This window comes from Physeter macrocephalus, chromosome 4 (genome assembly GCF_002837175.3).
Source record: "Physeter macrocephalus isolate SW-GA chromosome 4, ASM283717v5, whole genome shotgun sequence".
Classification (NCBI taxonomy): Eukaryota; Metazoa; Chordata; class Mammalia; order Artiodactyla; family Physeteridae; genus Physeter; species Physeter macrocephalus.
The window spans coordinates 103,531,350-103,547,303 of NC_041217.1; the positions used below are offsets into that span (position 1 = coordinate 103,531,350).

Here is a 15,954-nt window from a genome sequence, read left to right on the forward strand (position 1 = left end):
AAAACACTAGCTCCTTTTACCTTCCCTTACATATCAACCAAATTCTATTCTTAAAGTCGAGTATTTCAACTTTTCTATTCAAAAGACGTTAATGGAAAGTTGAAACCACAGCACTGAATATTAAACTTTCTTAGAGAATGTCTCCTTAGTTGCACTTATTCAAAAGACGTTAATGGAAAGTTGAAACCACAGCACTGAATATTAAACTTTCTTCTTAGAGAATGTCTCCTTACTTACTTGCACTTTTGGTAAATTTTTCTTCCTGTTAATTTTCTGAGAATATGTTAACTTGATTGTGAGCCACATTTCTATAAAGAAATACATCCATCTTTCATATATTACTTGAGTCAGGTCAATGTTTGTTAATCTACTACCAACTATTTGCTGAACAGAGAGTTCATCAGTCTCAGAAGGAAAATACTCCTAGTGGTCAATACTTTTTTAAAAAAGGGCATTTTTCGGACTTCCCTGCCTGGTGGCGCAGTGGTTGAGAGTCCGCCTGCCGATGCAGGGGACACGGGTTCGTGCCCCGGTCCGGGCAGATCCCACATGCCGCGGAGCAGCTGGGCCCGTGAGCCATGGCCGCTGAGCTTGCGCGTCCGGAGCCTGTGCTCCGCAACGGGAGAGGCCACAACAGTGAGAGGCCCGCGTACCGCAAAAAAAAAAAAAAAAAAAGGGCATTTTTCAAATGAGTAGTCTGACATTGACATAAAAAATACAAAAGGATGACTTTATTAAACATACAAATTCAAGAACATTCAAGTTTTTTTTTTAAAAAAGATTACAGCATGAGAAGATAACAGATCAATGGTAATGGTATATATATATATATAATACTTGCCAAATGGAGTATAGATAAGACATACTAACTTCAGTGCTCAAAACAACAAAAAGAATGTTGTATCTTCCTTAGCTGTATTATAACTCTATGACTACTAAGTGGGAAACTTCTCAGCAGACCCCACTCGCAGACTTATTTCCCATAGTAAATTTGTTATGCTGTCATTGATATATATATCATTTTGAAATGTCGTAATACATAAACCTCTATCTTAGTTCCTTTTCTACATTGCCTACTTCATTAGAACTCTTCCCAACCTACCCCAAGACTCTAGTAAGCATCCTTCTCTGAGCAGGACCAACTTGGTCAAAACAGGATATAGAATGGCTCTAGGAAGAGGAAAAATCTCCAATAATATTCTCAATTCTGTGTTCACTTTTCCTTTTAGCAGCTACCTAATCATATCTAAGATGGTATGCAAAAACCACACACGTTCAGAGAAAAGGAAAGCATTTTGGACTATCAATCAAAAACCATACACGTTCAGAGAAAAAGAAAAGCATTTTGGACTGTCAATCTTTACCTTAGTCCTGCAGCTTCCCTTTATCAACCAGTGAACACATTATTTTAATTTCTCAACTGTGAACACAGGCAATATTTAACAAAGCACCCAGAAACTTTGTGGAAAGTATAAAATTTCCAAGGAGAATGTGTTAGGTGGGGGTAGAGAAGGCATAAAAATCAAGAGAAACCATTAAGAAAAACATGGCAATTCACACAAAAAATGCTTTCACAAAATACTTTTAAAAAATGAATAAATTCAATTTCAAGTAATATCCCCCCAATATTTTCATTGTTTTAGTGTTCATAAAAGGTATAATATATGCCTCTAGAAAAGGAAATTATCTTCTTTACCTACAGAATGGTTAGAGTACCAGCATCAGGTGGTGTTTTCCAAAAGTACAGATAGTTCAAAGAAACCAGTAAACTAGGTCTTTTGACTCATTTAATCCCTGTCACAACCCTTAATTTTAAGACTCGTACCTTCAACCCCTATGTACTAGGCTAAAACTGCTCTTATTTCTGCATATGGCAGTGACAAGTAATTAGGGAAATGAAAGATCTGATCCTACTCGGGTAGATCTAACTCAAAGATCATTTTGTTAGTCTAAGAACTATCCTAGTCATCTTAAGTAATCTTAATCCATATTTTAGAATCTGCCAGGAGAGCAAATACTAAAATTTTTAAACAAATTATTCACCCTGCCCGGGTCTTCAATCAAGAACTTATGGCTATTACAAATAACTCTTTTTCACCTCACCTCACAATACACAACAGCAAACTTTAAAGAACAATAATCATAAGCTCATATCTTTGAAAAATGGATGCAACAAAGCTTCTTCTGCTGTTATTCTTGAAGCCGGATTTAGATCTAGGAGTTTATCAAGCAGGTCGTAAGCTGCATCAGGTACCTCATCCCAGCCTTCTAGATTGGTAGGAGACTCATCAAAATTACCCCCACAGCCATTACTGTCCCCTTTATACAATGAATTCCCTGAGTGTTGTGCTTTAGGTGTTTGTATGAGGTGAGCAGCTTTATGGTCCATCTTCTCTGAAAAAGTTGGGTCTTGAGAAGTGAGCTCTTGTATATCACTTGTTAATTTAGGAGTGTTAGAATTTACACCTCTGAGCTTCTCACAGAGTTTTCTCAAGTCTTGTGCTGGAACTTCTTTGCTACACAATATTGATTTTCCTAAAAGAGAAAAAATATACATATTTTATATTATTTGAATATATCAGAAGTCTCTCCCATGAGAAACATGCAAGTCCAACTGCATCTTTTTGGATATACTTACACTGAATAGGAGATAGAACATCATGTGCTATATTTAAGTTGTGTTTTACCTTACATAGTTGAAGGTCAAATCATAAAGCGAAAGATAGTAAGTAGAAAGCAGTGACTTAATAAGTAAAGGACTCACTTGACTCTGTCAAAGTCTCCAGCTTCATTATATTCTTCTGTAATCTTTAATCAGCTGCAGCTCCCATTCCCTCTCCCCCTTCCAAGCTTCTACACGCCTCTGACTACATGGTTCCTGTCTTTAATTAGGATGCCCTGCACCTCCCCCGCAACTCCGTGCTCAGAATACTCCCACTTTCGGGCACCACTCAGTTCAAGCATAACCTCTAAGAGGCCTGACACTCACAGAGTTGATCATTCTAAGCTTCTGTTATATCCTCTGAAGGTTTCTATTATTACTTTTGCTATTCTGTATTGTAACTGATAAAATATGTCTGTCTCACCTGCTAGACTATGAGCTCTTTGAAGATAGAGACTATCTTATTTGTCTTTGAACACCCAAAACCTAGACATCCATACTAGGTACATACTAGGTTCTCAATTAATGCCTGTTGGACTAGACAAAAAGGCACTATTCAGCTTCTCACTTTGTCTTTGTTCAAATATCACATCCTTATTACAGATGCAGTCCTTAACCAACCTATTAAAAATAGCAAAGCGTTCTTCACTCCCTTTCCCCTTTTATTTTTCTCAATACCACCTGTCTGTATGACAGTATGTATCTGTTTATTTTTTCTCCCCCATTAGAATTTAAGCTCTATGAGAAGAGACTCAATAATAGTCTATCTAACCTAGTACCCATACGGTCTCAATATATGTTTTAAAATCAGTTAATAAACCAACCAGATCTTCATTTTAAAAAATATAAATGTCTTTGAAACAATTCCCCCAAAAAATTATTAGACATGGGCAAAAATAAGCTAGGTACACAAATAGGCAATAGTCTGTTACTTTTGCCGTATTATTTCCTTATTAAATAGAAATGGCTCTAAACAATGAGTTTGCACAGCACTTAGATTCCTTTCTGGGGCATGTGGATTGTTAACAAAACAATCTATCTCTGGATGATAAAAAGTTACTTTTACATACACTCATCTCTGCTGGATAGGTGGACTAAGGTGGTGGGAAAAAAGGTGGTGGTGGGGAAGCAGTGAGGGGACAAAGGAAATAAACTACCCAAAACTAAGTTTGTGAGGGTATAGCGTGTTAATCCTGTTTTACTTTTAAATCTATTTCATTATTCCTATTCTCTCTAAAAAATTATAGCCAGAGGAGAATAGCTCAAGGTTTTTCTTCTGAATTTATTTAATTCAACGAGTACTTAATGACAGTCTACAATGGGGCCAGGTCTAGGAGTTGAGGACAGAGGGGAAGGTTACACACAACACAAGAGAAGTAGAGAAGTGCTCCTGCTGTTCTGGTAAGTCTCTTTGGGTCATAAAGGGGAACAAGGTCATTGCTGTTGAAGTTCTGAATCCTTTTGTATTCAGCCCAAAGTTATAGTAAGATTTGACTAGAATACAGCTGACCCTTGAACATCGAGGGAGTCAGGAGGGCTGACCCCATGCAGTCAAAAATCTACATATAAATTTATAGTCTGTCCTCCGTATCTGCAGTTCTGATCTGTGAATTCAACCAACTGTGGATCGTGCAGTACTGTAGTACTTACTGAAAAATATCTGCAAATAAGTGGATCCAAGCAGTTCAAACCCATGTTTTTCAAGGGTCAGCTGTAACTACAGAAGTCATACTAATGAAACTAAGACAAGTACTATATAGCATTTTTTAAAATATGAGAACAAGCATTACAATGATAAATCGCTAAAAGCCCTTGCCTGATATACTATCATGATGCTTGCCCTACAATATTTTTTTGTTAGATGTTGCACTTCCATTTTTGGTCATCATTTACTACTACAAATGGGGGAGATTTGAGGTCTTCAACAAAATGTTTTAGCGTCTGATAAATTTCATGTTCATAAACTTCTTATGAAGTTACTCAATAGCAGATGATAGTTTTCCCCAACAGTTGAAAATAAACATTCTCATGTAAGAATACAATTTCCAAGGCTTTGCTTCATGGTTCCATTTCCCACGTGTATATGTAATATCTCACCCTATCACCCTCAGATAAAATTTTCTTATTATAGTTTCAAGAAAGGTACAAGTCGTAGACTGACTGTGCTGCTGAACCACAACCGCCACTAAGCCTTCCTGGTGGGTCAGACCACGGCACTGGTGCCCAAGCGAGGGACAATCATTTTTGCAGTGGTTCTTACTCAGAAATAGTTCTTGGTCAAAATCACTTGTTTTTTCAAACTAACAAGTCTCAACACTTTCTAGGTATCATACTTTTCTGAATCATATTTTCCAAGAATAGGTGGGGTGAGACAGGCATATGTATTTCTTGAAGTTCTCTCAGATAATTCTGATATGCACCCCTGATTAAGACCCACTGATTCTGGGGCTGGGCAAGAGGCAAGCCCAGCTACTTTTGAGGTGGGCTGACTGAAATTCTGTCCCAAAGGAGTGTTCCATATTTTGGGGCAGCATGCTGACTCAATCACACCCACCCACTTTGGAAAGTATTAACTATAATTGTGCATGGAGAATAAATACAAGGTGGCCATTTGAGTTCAAGTTGTTGGCAAGAGCAAGGCTGAGATCATTCTCAGGTGCCCTATGAGGTACACTGCATATCCCAGACTTGAAGTACAAGAACTTGTGTAGCTAAGATGACTTCCCACATCCAATAAATGCTTACAATATTACTCCATCAGTAAAGGTATTCTGTTCATTTCGCTTCTCAGCTACTCTAACCCTAAGGAACCTGACAACAACATACATCCTATTATGTCCCCTACTGCAGTCCTTACTACACTGTATTATAATTAACTATTTACTTGTTAATACAGATTAAGAGTATTTAAGGCAGGCCCAAGAGCACCTGATGCTTAATAAATATACAATAAACAAATTAAAACATTATGAAAAATATTTATGTAATAAAGTCAAACCATAACTACAGGGAGTTAAGATTTTATTCCTTATTCTTTTGTTTAAGATTATAAAGTTGAACTTTAAATATTGGAAAAGTGTAGTACTCTGTGCTTGATAAGATAAACTGCTTACATGTAGAGAAGAGAAGTGATAAATTATTTTCTTACACAATGCAACTAATTTTCAAGCAATTGAGAAACTTTGTATCTAACACCAGAGAACATTATGGATATGTTTATTTGTAAAGAGAATTTCATAATAATTTATTAAGTGATTTGTAGGAGATAATCAAAGGTATTTGTTTTGTTCTATAATATAAAACTGCTTACCAAAAGTTTTAGCAGCCTGGATAGTTTCCCTGGATCCACGAATTGTCATAATTTGAGCCAAAGCGGTTAAATCATCACTTGCTTTATAAAATGGATATCGTCCACTAAGCAAAGAAAGGAATATGACACCTGCAGACCACATGTCAATTGCTGTAACAGAAAACAAACTTTAAAAAAAATTCCCAATCTATAAGTTTACTCCTACATCAGTAGTTCTCAACCTTTACTGTATATTGAAATCCTCTTAAGAACCTTAAAAAAATCCGATGCCCCGGCCAATCCCCTCAGAGGTTCTGATTTAATTGTTCTGGAGTAGGGCTCAGGCATCAGTTTTTTTTTTAAAGTTCCTCAGGTGCTTTTAATGATTTCAGGGTTAAGAATCCCTGGTTTATTTAACATCCGTAATGCAAAATACAATATTTTCTTTCTTGAGCAACATGAAAGTTGCTAAGTTTAAAAGGATATTTCATCACTAAGTAAATGCACATTTTATAACAACAAAATAAATCCAAAGTAGCTACGTAGGAAAAAATCTGGATGTACCCCAAGAGTTACACACCACAGTAATGAAAGTATTTCACTTTAGTGAAAAGCATTAAGCATTAGAAGCTCGTCTTCAGCAAGATGTTAACCCTAACTTTTGCTGTAGAAACTATCAATCTCTAGAATTCTGGCAGTTATGATTAAGACCAGCTCAGCCTCATGTGAATAAACTCATTAAAAAAAAATGTTTAGGGGGACTTCCCTGGCTGTCCAGTGGTTAAGACTCTGCGCATCTACTGCAGGGGACATGGGATCGATCCCTGGTCGGGGAACTAAGATCCCACATGCCATGTGGCCAAAAAAAAAATGTTTAGGGACATCTTCTCTCCTAATGGCTGAACTCCCAGTATCATCAAGTTATTGGCTCTACTCCCTTGGCCACTGCATCATCTGCCTTTCTTGGTTCCCTTTGTACCTCTGCCTGCTCCTTCAATGTTTCCTCTAAGCCTTAAGGGCTGAGGTTACCCAGAGTTCCAACTTCTACCCTATATACTCTCCCTTATTGGCCCATACACTTCACCACTTCAACTACCTTTTATATAGTAATGATGACAGTCAACTGTATTTCCAGTCCAGACTTCCCTGTGCTTCACTTATTCTGTTGGACATCTCTATCTGGATGTTCCACATATATCTCAAACCAATTATGCCCCCAATCATCTTTATCTTTCCCTGTACACCAGTTACTTCTTTATTCTCCCCTTGGTTACTGGTACCCATTCAAATCTCCCAATCTAGGAGTCTGATAAACATCCTGGATGCCTTTTCCCCACCACTTCATACCCAAATCCCGCATCCAATCATCCATCAAGCTCTGCCTTTCCAATTCTTCGCTTTTCTTTTCAAAGATTTTTTTGATGTGGACCATTTGGAAAGTTTTTATTGAATTTGTTACACTATTGCTTCTGTTTTATGTTCTGTTTTTTTGGCTGTGAGGCATGCGGGATCCTAGCTCCCCGACCAGGGATCGAACCTGCACACCCTGCACTGGAAGGTGAAGTCTTAACCACTGGACCACCAGGGAAGTCCCCAATTCTTCACTTTTCTGTTCATTTGTATTATTACTGCCCTCGTTCAGGTTTTCATCATCTCTCACCTGGAACTGGTCCTCTCTGCACACCTGCCAGAATGACCCATCTAGAATACAATTACTACCATCCCTTTCCCTTGAATAACTTTCCAAAACCTACAGGGTACAGTCCAAGCCATGTAACAACTGTGACCAACACTGTCTACCTTTTTCCAGGTTTACTTCTCACCACTCCTTGACTTTCATCATACATTCTAGCAACACTAAACTTTTATTGATTCCTGTATGACCATATGCTATTTCTTGAGTTCCTCTGCTCATGCAAACCCCTCACTCGAATTTACATTCTCTTTTCAGACGTTCTATCTTCCATGAACTTCCTTCCATAATCCCTTCAGATAAGGTTAGATACCCCTAAAATACTCTGTATAAAGTTTTATAACCATACTTAACAGGTTATTTTATATTTGCGAGTATGTCCTGACCAGAGTGTAAGCAGAGAGTTTCATTTTTTATATTATTAGCAAGCACAGAATAAACACAGAACAAATGAATACATTTCTGTAAGGTCCATAATCCAAGTGAATAGCAGGGTTCATCTATTCAATAAGATGCTCCATGACAACTCTTTTAGGCTATAGATTTTTTTTTTTCAAAAATCTCTTTAATGCTATTATATTGTTTTCACAATAACAAAAAATTTTAATCAAACACACAATCATATGTGTATCACAGAAGAATTTTCAGGTATTAGACAAACATAAAATGTTGCAAGTCTTAAGTTAGCAAATACTACTAAACACAATTTTTTCCCCCACAAAGGTGATGTTAAAATTATTCCTGGTAAAATCGTCTTGTAAACAGATAAGCAAAATGCAATCTATCGGGTAAAAAAAAAAAAAAAACAAAAAAGGAAACACTAGGATTAGGAGCTTTCATAAATAGCACTATCTCAAAAATGGGAATGCCACACTGCTAGAACCACTTACATAACTTAGTTAAAAGCAGCAGAGCTCAAATTTAATCATAAGTAGACAAAAATCATAAAATAAAATACACCCACGGCAACCAATTTAACTGGGTTCTGTATTTCTAGTGCAACATACCTGTAGTTTGGTTGGGGCATTTTGTCAAGACCTCTGGTGCTCTGAATCCTGGTGTACCTGCCCTAGGTGCAACCTGTTGCCGCCTTATGATGATGAAATAAGATTTTTCTAGTTATGTAAAGTTTAATTATTTAAGACCAAAAAATAACATTTATCAATTTAGTTCACAGTAAATTCTACCTTGATATCTATATAAATAAAAGTTATTACAAAGCAAATGATAATCCAGTGTGATGAAAATCCTGGATTTTGTTTCTATAGGTCTCTCCCCGCACACCGGTTCCCAGGCCTTATTCCAGAAGGGTTTTAAGGTAACTTCCAGGCATAGAAAGAGGTAGTATATGGTAAGAACATAACAGAAAAATAGAATACAATGGGAACTCTGAGGTATAAAAATTTATTTCTGTTTAGAGTGATTAATTTCTGAGATACTTGTTCACTTATATACTTGAGTTAATCAGGAAAGGCTCATGAAAGCTTATAAAAGTCTTGAAGGGAAGAAAGAAATGTATGTGGCAAAGAGTTGGAGGTGGGAGTGAGAGAAGAGTTCTAGTATTTGGTTCACGTTATTCTACACAGGCAGGAATAAAGAAAGAAAACAAGATTAAATCAGCAAGTAAAACATGCAATTCTGAAGTTTCATAAGAGCTATCCCGACCCCTACCAAAATTATTTGCATGTAAAAGCAAATGTGTTTTCCAAAGAGCATTTGCATGTCAAGGGAACAAATATGACAATACTTGTCATTTGCTCTTCAAGGTACCAATCTGCATTAGTGCCTATGTAGTTCACAGAACTGCATTGCTCCCTTTCACTCACTCAAATCAACTGTCCACCAAAATCAATGCAATTTCTCATCTTGTCTGGCAGCATGCTGGTGATTTTATAGCACCATCAAAACACATTACCTTGAAAGGCAAATACTGCAAACTTTATCTGTTGCATAACAGTCACAGGTCAGGCTAGCTGGGCAAGAACTGGCAGTTTTCCTCATCACACCACTATTCATAACTTTTGTAGAAATAGCCTTCTTTTTTGTTGCTAATTTTCTAGATAGTAAATCCACAGTCTTTGACTGCTTCATAAGCTGTAAAAGAAAAGTCATATTCTCTATTTTCATGGCATTTAACATGGTGCCTTTGAGATGCTAGTAGAGCAAAAAGCAATAGGGGAAGCATAACTTTCAAAACTGCTGAATGTGCTGTTGGATTGTAAATAAACACTCATCTATCAAAATATTTAAGGTCTTTTTAGGTTACTGTGTTGAATAAACATATTAAAAATTTACTAACCATTCCTAGTTTGGTGAATATTTGAATTACACTTTATTAGAACTTTTCCTGAAATGTTACAAAACAATTACATTCTAGTGTCTAACTCCATTTCAGAACTGTAAACTGCACAATTACATTGGCTAAAATCAGTTTTAATTTGTTCCTCATGCTATCTAGCTGCTACAGGATATCATAAGTCAATTTAAAACCACTTAACATTGATGATAATTTTGTAAATTTTACAAACATCTTTACGCTATCAACTGAGTGTCAGAAATGTGTTAGTTGTTGGGAGCTCACGTTCCAGCCAATGAGAGAAAAGGCCTTAACGTTCTAAATGTTCCTTTAGAGAAAGAGCAAGAATAGTCAGCTAATCAAAAATGATGAAAAATTCCAAAAGAGAAGTTCAGAACTGGAGAAAATGAAAGCATTGACTATATGCTCAAAGCAGTAATACCTTCTGCTACAGCAAAACTCTTAAAAACTTACTGATTAATAAAAGCTAGCCATTCCCCAAATTCTCTCCAGTGTACGACTGACTGATGATTGCACTATTAAGCTGCATTACTTACTTTCACTGCAGGGCTCTCATGTGAAATGGAGCTGTGTATATTGAAATTTCTTTCTCCAAAAACAGAGCGCTGGACAGAAAGGCCTACAGATCCCTCCTACAATACCAACAAAAACAAGGAAAATAAGGATTATATCTGTAACACTTTCTGCCAGCTGTACTCTGCCATAGTTTTGAAAGAGTTAAGTGACATAAAACAAAAACAGCTGCATCCAAGTCATTCTCAGGCACCAAAACACTTCTGTGAAAGGAGAAAACAGTCTAGACAGAACTCTTAACCCCCATACAATGTTATCATAGTCCACAAATATATATAACTAAAAAATTCTAAAACCACCTGCATGGATGTTACATTTTGCTGTGCAGCTAAAATGGAGATAGACACTTCAGAATTTTTTCCCTATAACTAATGCTTTCTTTTAAAAAGGATAATTAATATGAACTTTATAACATGCAGGGAAAATTTATTATTTTCCATTTTTGTTATATAATGCAATTATAATGACAAAGACATTATAAATCTACCAAGCAAAATTTTCAGTTTTGAAATCATAAAACAATCCATTGTAAATCTTAGTGAAATCTAATCAACTGAATATATAACACGTGTAAACAACATTGTTTTTTTGTTGCGTTATCCTAGAATTATAACTCCCTCTGTTGAATGGAGTACATTTCTAAAACAGTATTAGTACTTAAGAAATAAAATAGGTAGAACCTTTCCATCTTTTCCTTGTTTAATCTGAATCTGTGCATTTGTGTAGGGCCTTTTAACAGCAGTTTTTGTGGTAGGCTGCTGATCCAGCTCCTTAGGTGCTGCTGGGCTGCTCAATGAAATTTTGTTTCCGGTGATTACATAGGATTTATTTTGTGAACAGCTTTCCTGCTGAGCTTCAGACTGGACAAATTTGAGAAGCTCTATTTTAGTATCATGGGTTCCTTGGGCCAAACCAAAGTCTACCAAGGCATACCTATGAAACAAAAATAAGCACTTTTACTTATCTGTAACAAAGCTTAGTTAATATTATAATATGCTCAAACCATATTCACACAGAAACTGTATTCTTTGGGGGATAAATTAAGGATTTATAACATTCTTGAAAAAAGAAAAGTAAGTTTTACAGACAAGGTAAGGATTTAATAGTTAACTACTGAAAATTAAGGAAAGTTGTATCCCACACAAGAAAACTTCTTTTCTCCCCTTCTTCCAATGGCTTGTGCAGACAAGGCAACAAGGAATGCAGGATGTAAATACAATCCTTTGTCCTCTGATGGTGGCAGAGATGGCATCATAGCAGATAATTTTTAATTAAACAAGTTTAAAAGAAAAATAAATTAAAATCATGGTTTAAAAATCTGATTAATTAAAGAAAAAATTAAAACAGGAATACAAAAGCCCAAGAAAAGAAGTTATGGTTCTATTATCCTTATTATACTCAATATAAGCCATTATACAAACAGCAGTTTTTAAGTTTTCAGTTTACAATGCCTCTATGCATATAATCAGCATAAAAAATATTCAAAAAACAAAACTTTAGTGTTGAAACATGAAATTGGCTATCATGTGGTCCAATCCCCTCATTTACTAGAAAATAAAAATGAAGCCCAGAGATAAATGTATAACGTTAAACAAACAAACAAACAAAAAACTAGACCCTTTCTAAGTCTCTTTTAGCTATTTCCACTGAGCCATGGTACACCTCATGATGTACACTGTTTTACCAATACAATTTTTTTTTTCTCCTTGAGGGTATTTCCCTTCCTCAACCACGATGAAAATCTGAGACAGAAAAAGATGTGTGTGGCTGTTGCAGGATGCTCTGCATCTAAGAGATGGACCCCACAGCACAGATTCAGTCAAGTATAAGTATTTGCTGGTAATTTTCCATACTTACTTTCTCAAGCTCCTATTATATAAAAAATTGCTGGGCTTAACATCACGGTGAACAATACCAAACTGATGAATGCGTTTCAAAGCTCTGAACAGATTAAACATATATTCCCGTACTTCTCGAAAAGAAAGAGAATTCAAAATGTCCTAAAATAAAGTTATGAGTAAGGTTATAATATTGTTTTCAATGAAATATTTAGCTAATAAAAATTCAAGAAATATTAAAACCTACCAAAAAGGACTCATGTTCCAGATATGGCATAGCGATAACTACATGATCATTTTTCCTAAAGCAGTATTTAACTCCCATGACATTGTCTTGCCCCCTAGTGGAAAAATGCACAATGAACTTAAGAAAGGTCAAATGAGCGGAAACTTTATGCAGTTTTTTTAAAAATGCAATTTTAGCAATGCATAAATAATGCCAGAAATCTAACTTAAAACCATCACCATATAGAAGAGATTACTCATTTAACTGACTTATACAAGATAAAGGTTTTTTTTTTTTAAACAAACACAGTACCAGTTATGAGGTTATAATTCAAAACGAGATAATTATAGTTTTAATTGGGGAGGTGACAGAATGGGAAGGAAAAGATGAATAATAAAAATGAATTAACAAGACTTAGTAGCAGATAAGATGGTAACAGTAATAAATAAATCAAGTAAAAATTAATAATAGGTAATATTTATTGAACATTCACTACATGCCAAGCTCTGATCTAAGCACTTCACACCTATCAACAAATTCACTTAATTTTCACAACAACCCTATAAGGATGGTGCCATTATTTCCTACTCATCCCCCCCTTTTTTTTTTAACATATAAGGAAATTGAGGGACAGACAGGCTAAGGAACTTCCCCAAGGTAACTCAACTAGTAGGTCATGGAGCCAGAGTTTGAATCCAGGCAGTGTGCTCCAGACCTAGACTCTTAACCACTATACTATACTACCTCAGAGAAAGGTGAGGAAAATAGGGTAAACTGGATTTTCAGTTTTGAGACTGAGTAAGTAAAACAACATGGATACCAAAAAAATATGTAGAGAAAACAGGAAAAGAAGCATCAAAAACCAAAACCACATCATTTTGATAGAGATATCTAGATACAAGACTATATCTTAAGTGAAAAGTCAAGTGTAAGTCAGTGACAATATTATAGATAAATGACACCTAAAGCTGTGAAATTATTAGAGAAGAGAAAACTGAGCCTTGGAAAAGTCTCATGTTGGAGGGCAAAATAAGGAAGGAGCAGAAAGCCCAGATAGGGACATCCGCAAGTGAGGAGTTTTCAAGGAACGGGTGATCAACAAGGAGGTCAATTAGAATAAGGACTGAGGGAAGGCTTTCAGTCTGGCAAAGAGGAATTAACTGGCAAAATGGAATTAACTAATTTTCAGAAAGCAGTTTAAGTGGAAAGGAAGAGGCCAAACAGGATTTAAGGAGGGAAAACAGTATACAATGGAAACAGAACATAAAGACAATTTTCCTGAAAAATCTGTCAAAGAATAAAAACCAGTGTGGGAGCTAGAAAGGAAGCAAGATCAGGTAGACTTTTTTTTAGCATGCACATTTTTGAACAACAGGAAAGAAAAAGTGGTAGAGGGAGTTATTTAAAGTGTGGAAAAAGGAATAATCTTATTCAGGGGACTAGAAAGTATTATGTAATCATGCCTTACAGAAGCCATCTTATTCTCTTGTCTTCTGTAATAAACAAAGGGGTAAAACAAATTAATAGGCGTGTTTATTCATTCAATAGATATTTAGTGGGCACTGTTACTTGACAGACACTATGTTAGACATTAAGGATGAGAAGGTGAATTAAAATTAACATGATTTCTGCCCTCATGGACTTTACTAAATAGTGGGCAATATGGATAATAAACCAGGCAGCAAATAATGACAAATTATGGTAAGGGTTTTGAAAGATATCAAAAGGTGCTGTGACAATAAAAAACAGAATCTAATTCAGAGAAGACCTCTTTGAAGTGGTACCATTCTTGCTCAGAACAGAAAGATGAGGAGTCAGCATGCAAGGACTGGGAGGGGTCTTCCTGGATAGGGAAGAAGTATGGGTAGTGGCCCTGAAGTGAGAAAGCTCTTGACACAAATTTGAGGAGCTAAAGAAAATAGAGCACAGTGAAGGAGGTGGAAAGACTGGCATGGGATAAGGTTGGATTTTTTTTTTCAAAGAACATTGGGAAACCACTGAAGAATTGTTAAGTAGTGGAAGTAATAGTATCCAATTTATATTACATACATACATATTTTTATACTTTAAGGATCACTCTGGCTGTTTTGTGACTATGGGATTAAGAGGGGAAGAGAAGAAGCAGGCTGTTGTAGTAATCTAGACTTGGACTGAGATAGCAGTTGAGAAGACAAAGATATGGATGAGATTTTAGATATATTTTGGAGGCAGAATTACCAGGACATGGTGGTGGAGTGGACTAGGAGAGAAATGGAGAAATTGAGTGTGATTACTAGGTTTCTGGCTTGAGTAACTAGGTAGACTGTGGTGCCATTTGCTGAGATGGGTAGACGAAAACAGATTGTTGCAATAGGTAATTTTTGGGGCAGATGAAGGTGGATTAAAATTTAGTTTTTGGCATATTAGGTTTGAGATGTTTACTAGGTACCCAAATGGAAATATCAAATCGTCAGGTGGATATACACAAATCTGCAGTTAAGAGGTCTGAGGTTAGATATACACTTATGGGAATCATTACTATATATTTAAAGCCACATGGAATACATGACACCACCTAAAGAAGTCTAGAGAAAGAAAGCCCAGGATCAAGCACTGAAGAACTCCAACATTTAGGCGTCAGGTGGAAGAGGAAGAACTGGCAAAGGATACTGAAAATGAAAGGCCAAATAAAGCAGGAAGAAATCAAGGAGTATATGGTAGTACAGAAGTCAAAAGACAATGGTTCAAATCAATTATGTTAAACACTGCCAGGAGTTCACATGTGAACAGAAAAAGGAACCGGCAAAACAAAGTCATGGTTGCCTCTAAAGTAGTTTCCGTTTAGCATAGAGGAGAGCAGCCTCACTGTGTGTGTGTGGCAAAAGGCTGGTGTGGAAGTGAAAACAGTCTGTGCAGGTAATTTTTGAGAAGTCTGGCCATGAAGGGAAGCAAAGAAATGATGGAGTAGCTGGAAGGGGGACGGCGGTACAGGGAGGATAAGAGATACTACATCACATCTCTATGTTGACAGGAATGACCTAGCAGAGAGAAACCAAACAGAAAGACATGCCAGAGGATTCTGCTGTTCAAAATAAAATATGAGATGAGGCTGTCAATATCTGGGGAGATGTGAAATATGAGTTCCCCCCATTTTTAAAAATATCTACACCATGGAAGCCAAGGTTTATGATTTGGCAGGAAGATTAGAAAAAGAAGTGGTAGGAGAACAGGAAGTCAAGCTGAGCCTCAGGAGAAATTCACCTTAAAAATTAATATAGGGGCTTCCCTGGTGGCTCAGTGGTTGAGAGTCTGCCTGCCGATGCAGGGGACATGGGCTCGTGCCCCAGTCTGGGAAGATCTCACATGCCGCGGAGCGG

The 15,954-nt window shown here is 36.5% G+C and overlaps 1 protein-coding gene across 4 annotated transcripts in view; it reads right to left on the bottom strand.

Moving 5' to 3' along the window:
• Positions 1 to 1,319: 1,319 nt before the first annotated feature.
• CDC7 (cell division cycle 7) overlaps positions 1,320 to 15,954 on the bottom strand; it is a 25,669-nt gene continuing 11,034 nt past the window's right edge. For 3 of the 4 annotated variants that reach the window (XM_007101384.4, XM_028489147.2, XM_007101382.4), the window contains exons 5-12: positions 12,620 to 12,713; positions 12,392 to 12,534; positions 11,215 to 11,467; positions 10,498 to 10,593; positions 9,560 to 9,738; positions 8,652 to 8,734; positions 5,973 to 6,122; positions 1,321 to 2,535 (exon numbers count right to left, since the gene is read on the bottom strand). In XM_007101384.4, the coding sequence (XP_007101446.2) occupies positions 2,141 to 2,535; positions 5,973 to 6,122; positions 8,652 to 8,734; positions 9,560 to 9,738; positions 10,498 to 10,593; positions 11,215 to 11,467; positions 12,392 to 12,534; positions 12,620 to 12,713 (1,393 nt within the window). In that variant the 3' untranslated portion in view covers positions 1,321 to 2,140. Of the gene's footprint in view, positions 2,536 to 5,972; positions 6,123 to 8,651; positions 8,735 to 9,559; positions 9,739 to 10,497; positions 10,594 to 11,214; positions 11,468 to 12,391; positions 12,535 to 12,619; positions 12,714 to 15,954 lie in introns of all 4 variants that reach the window. The other variant, XM_007101383.4, reaches the window with a different exon arrangement.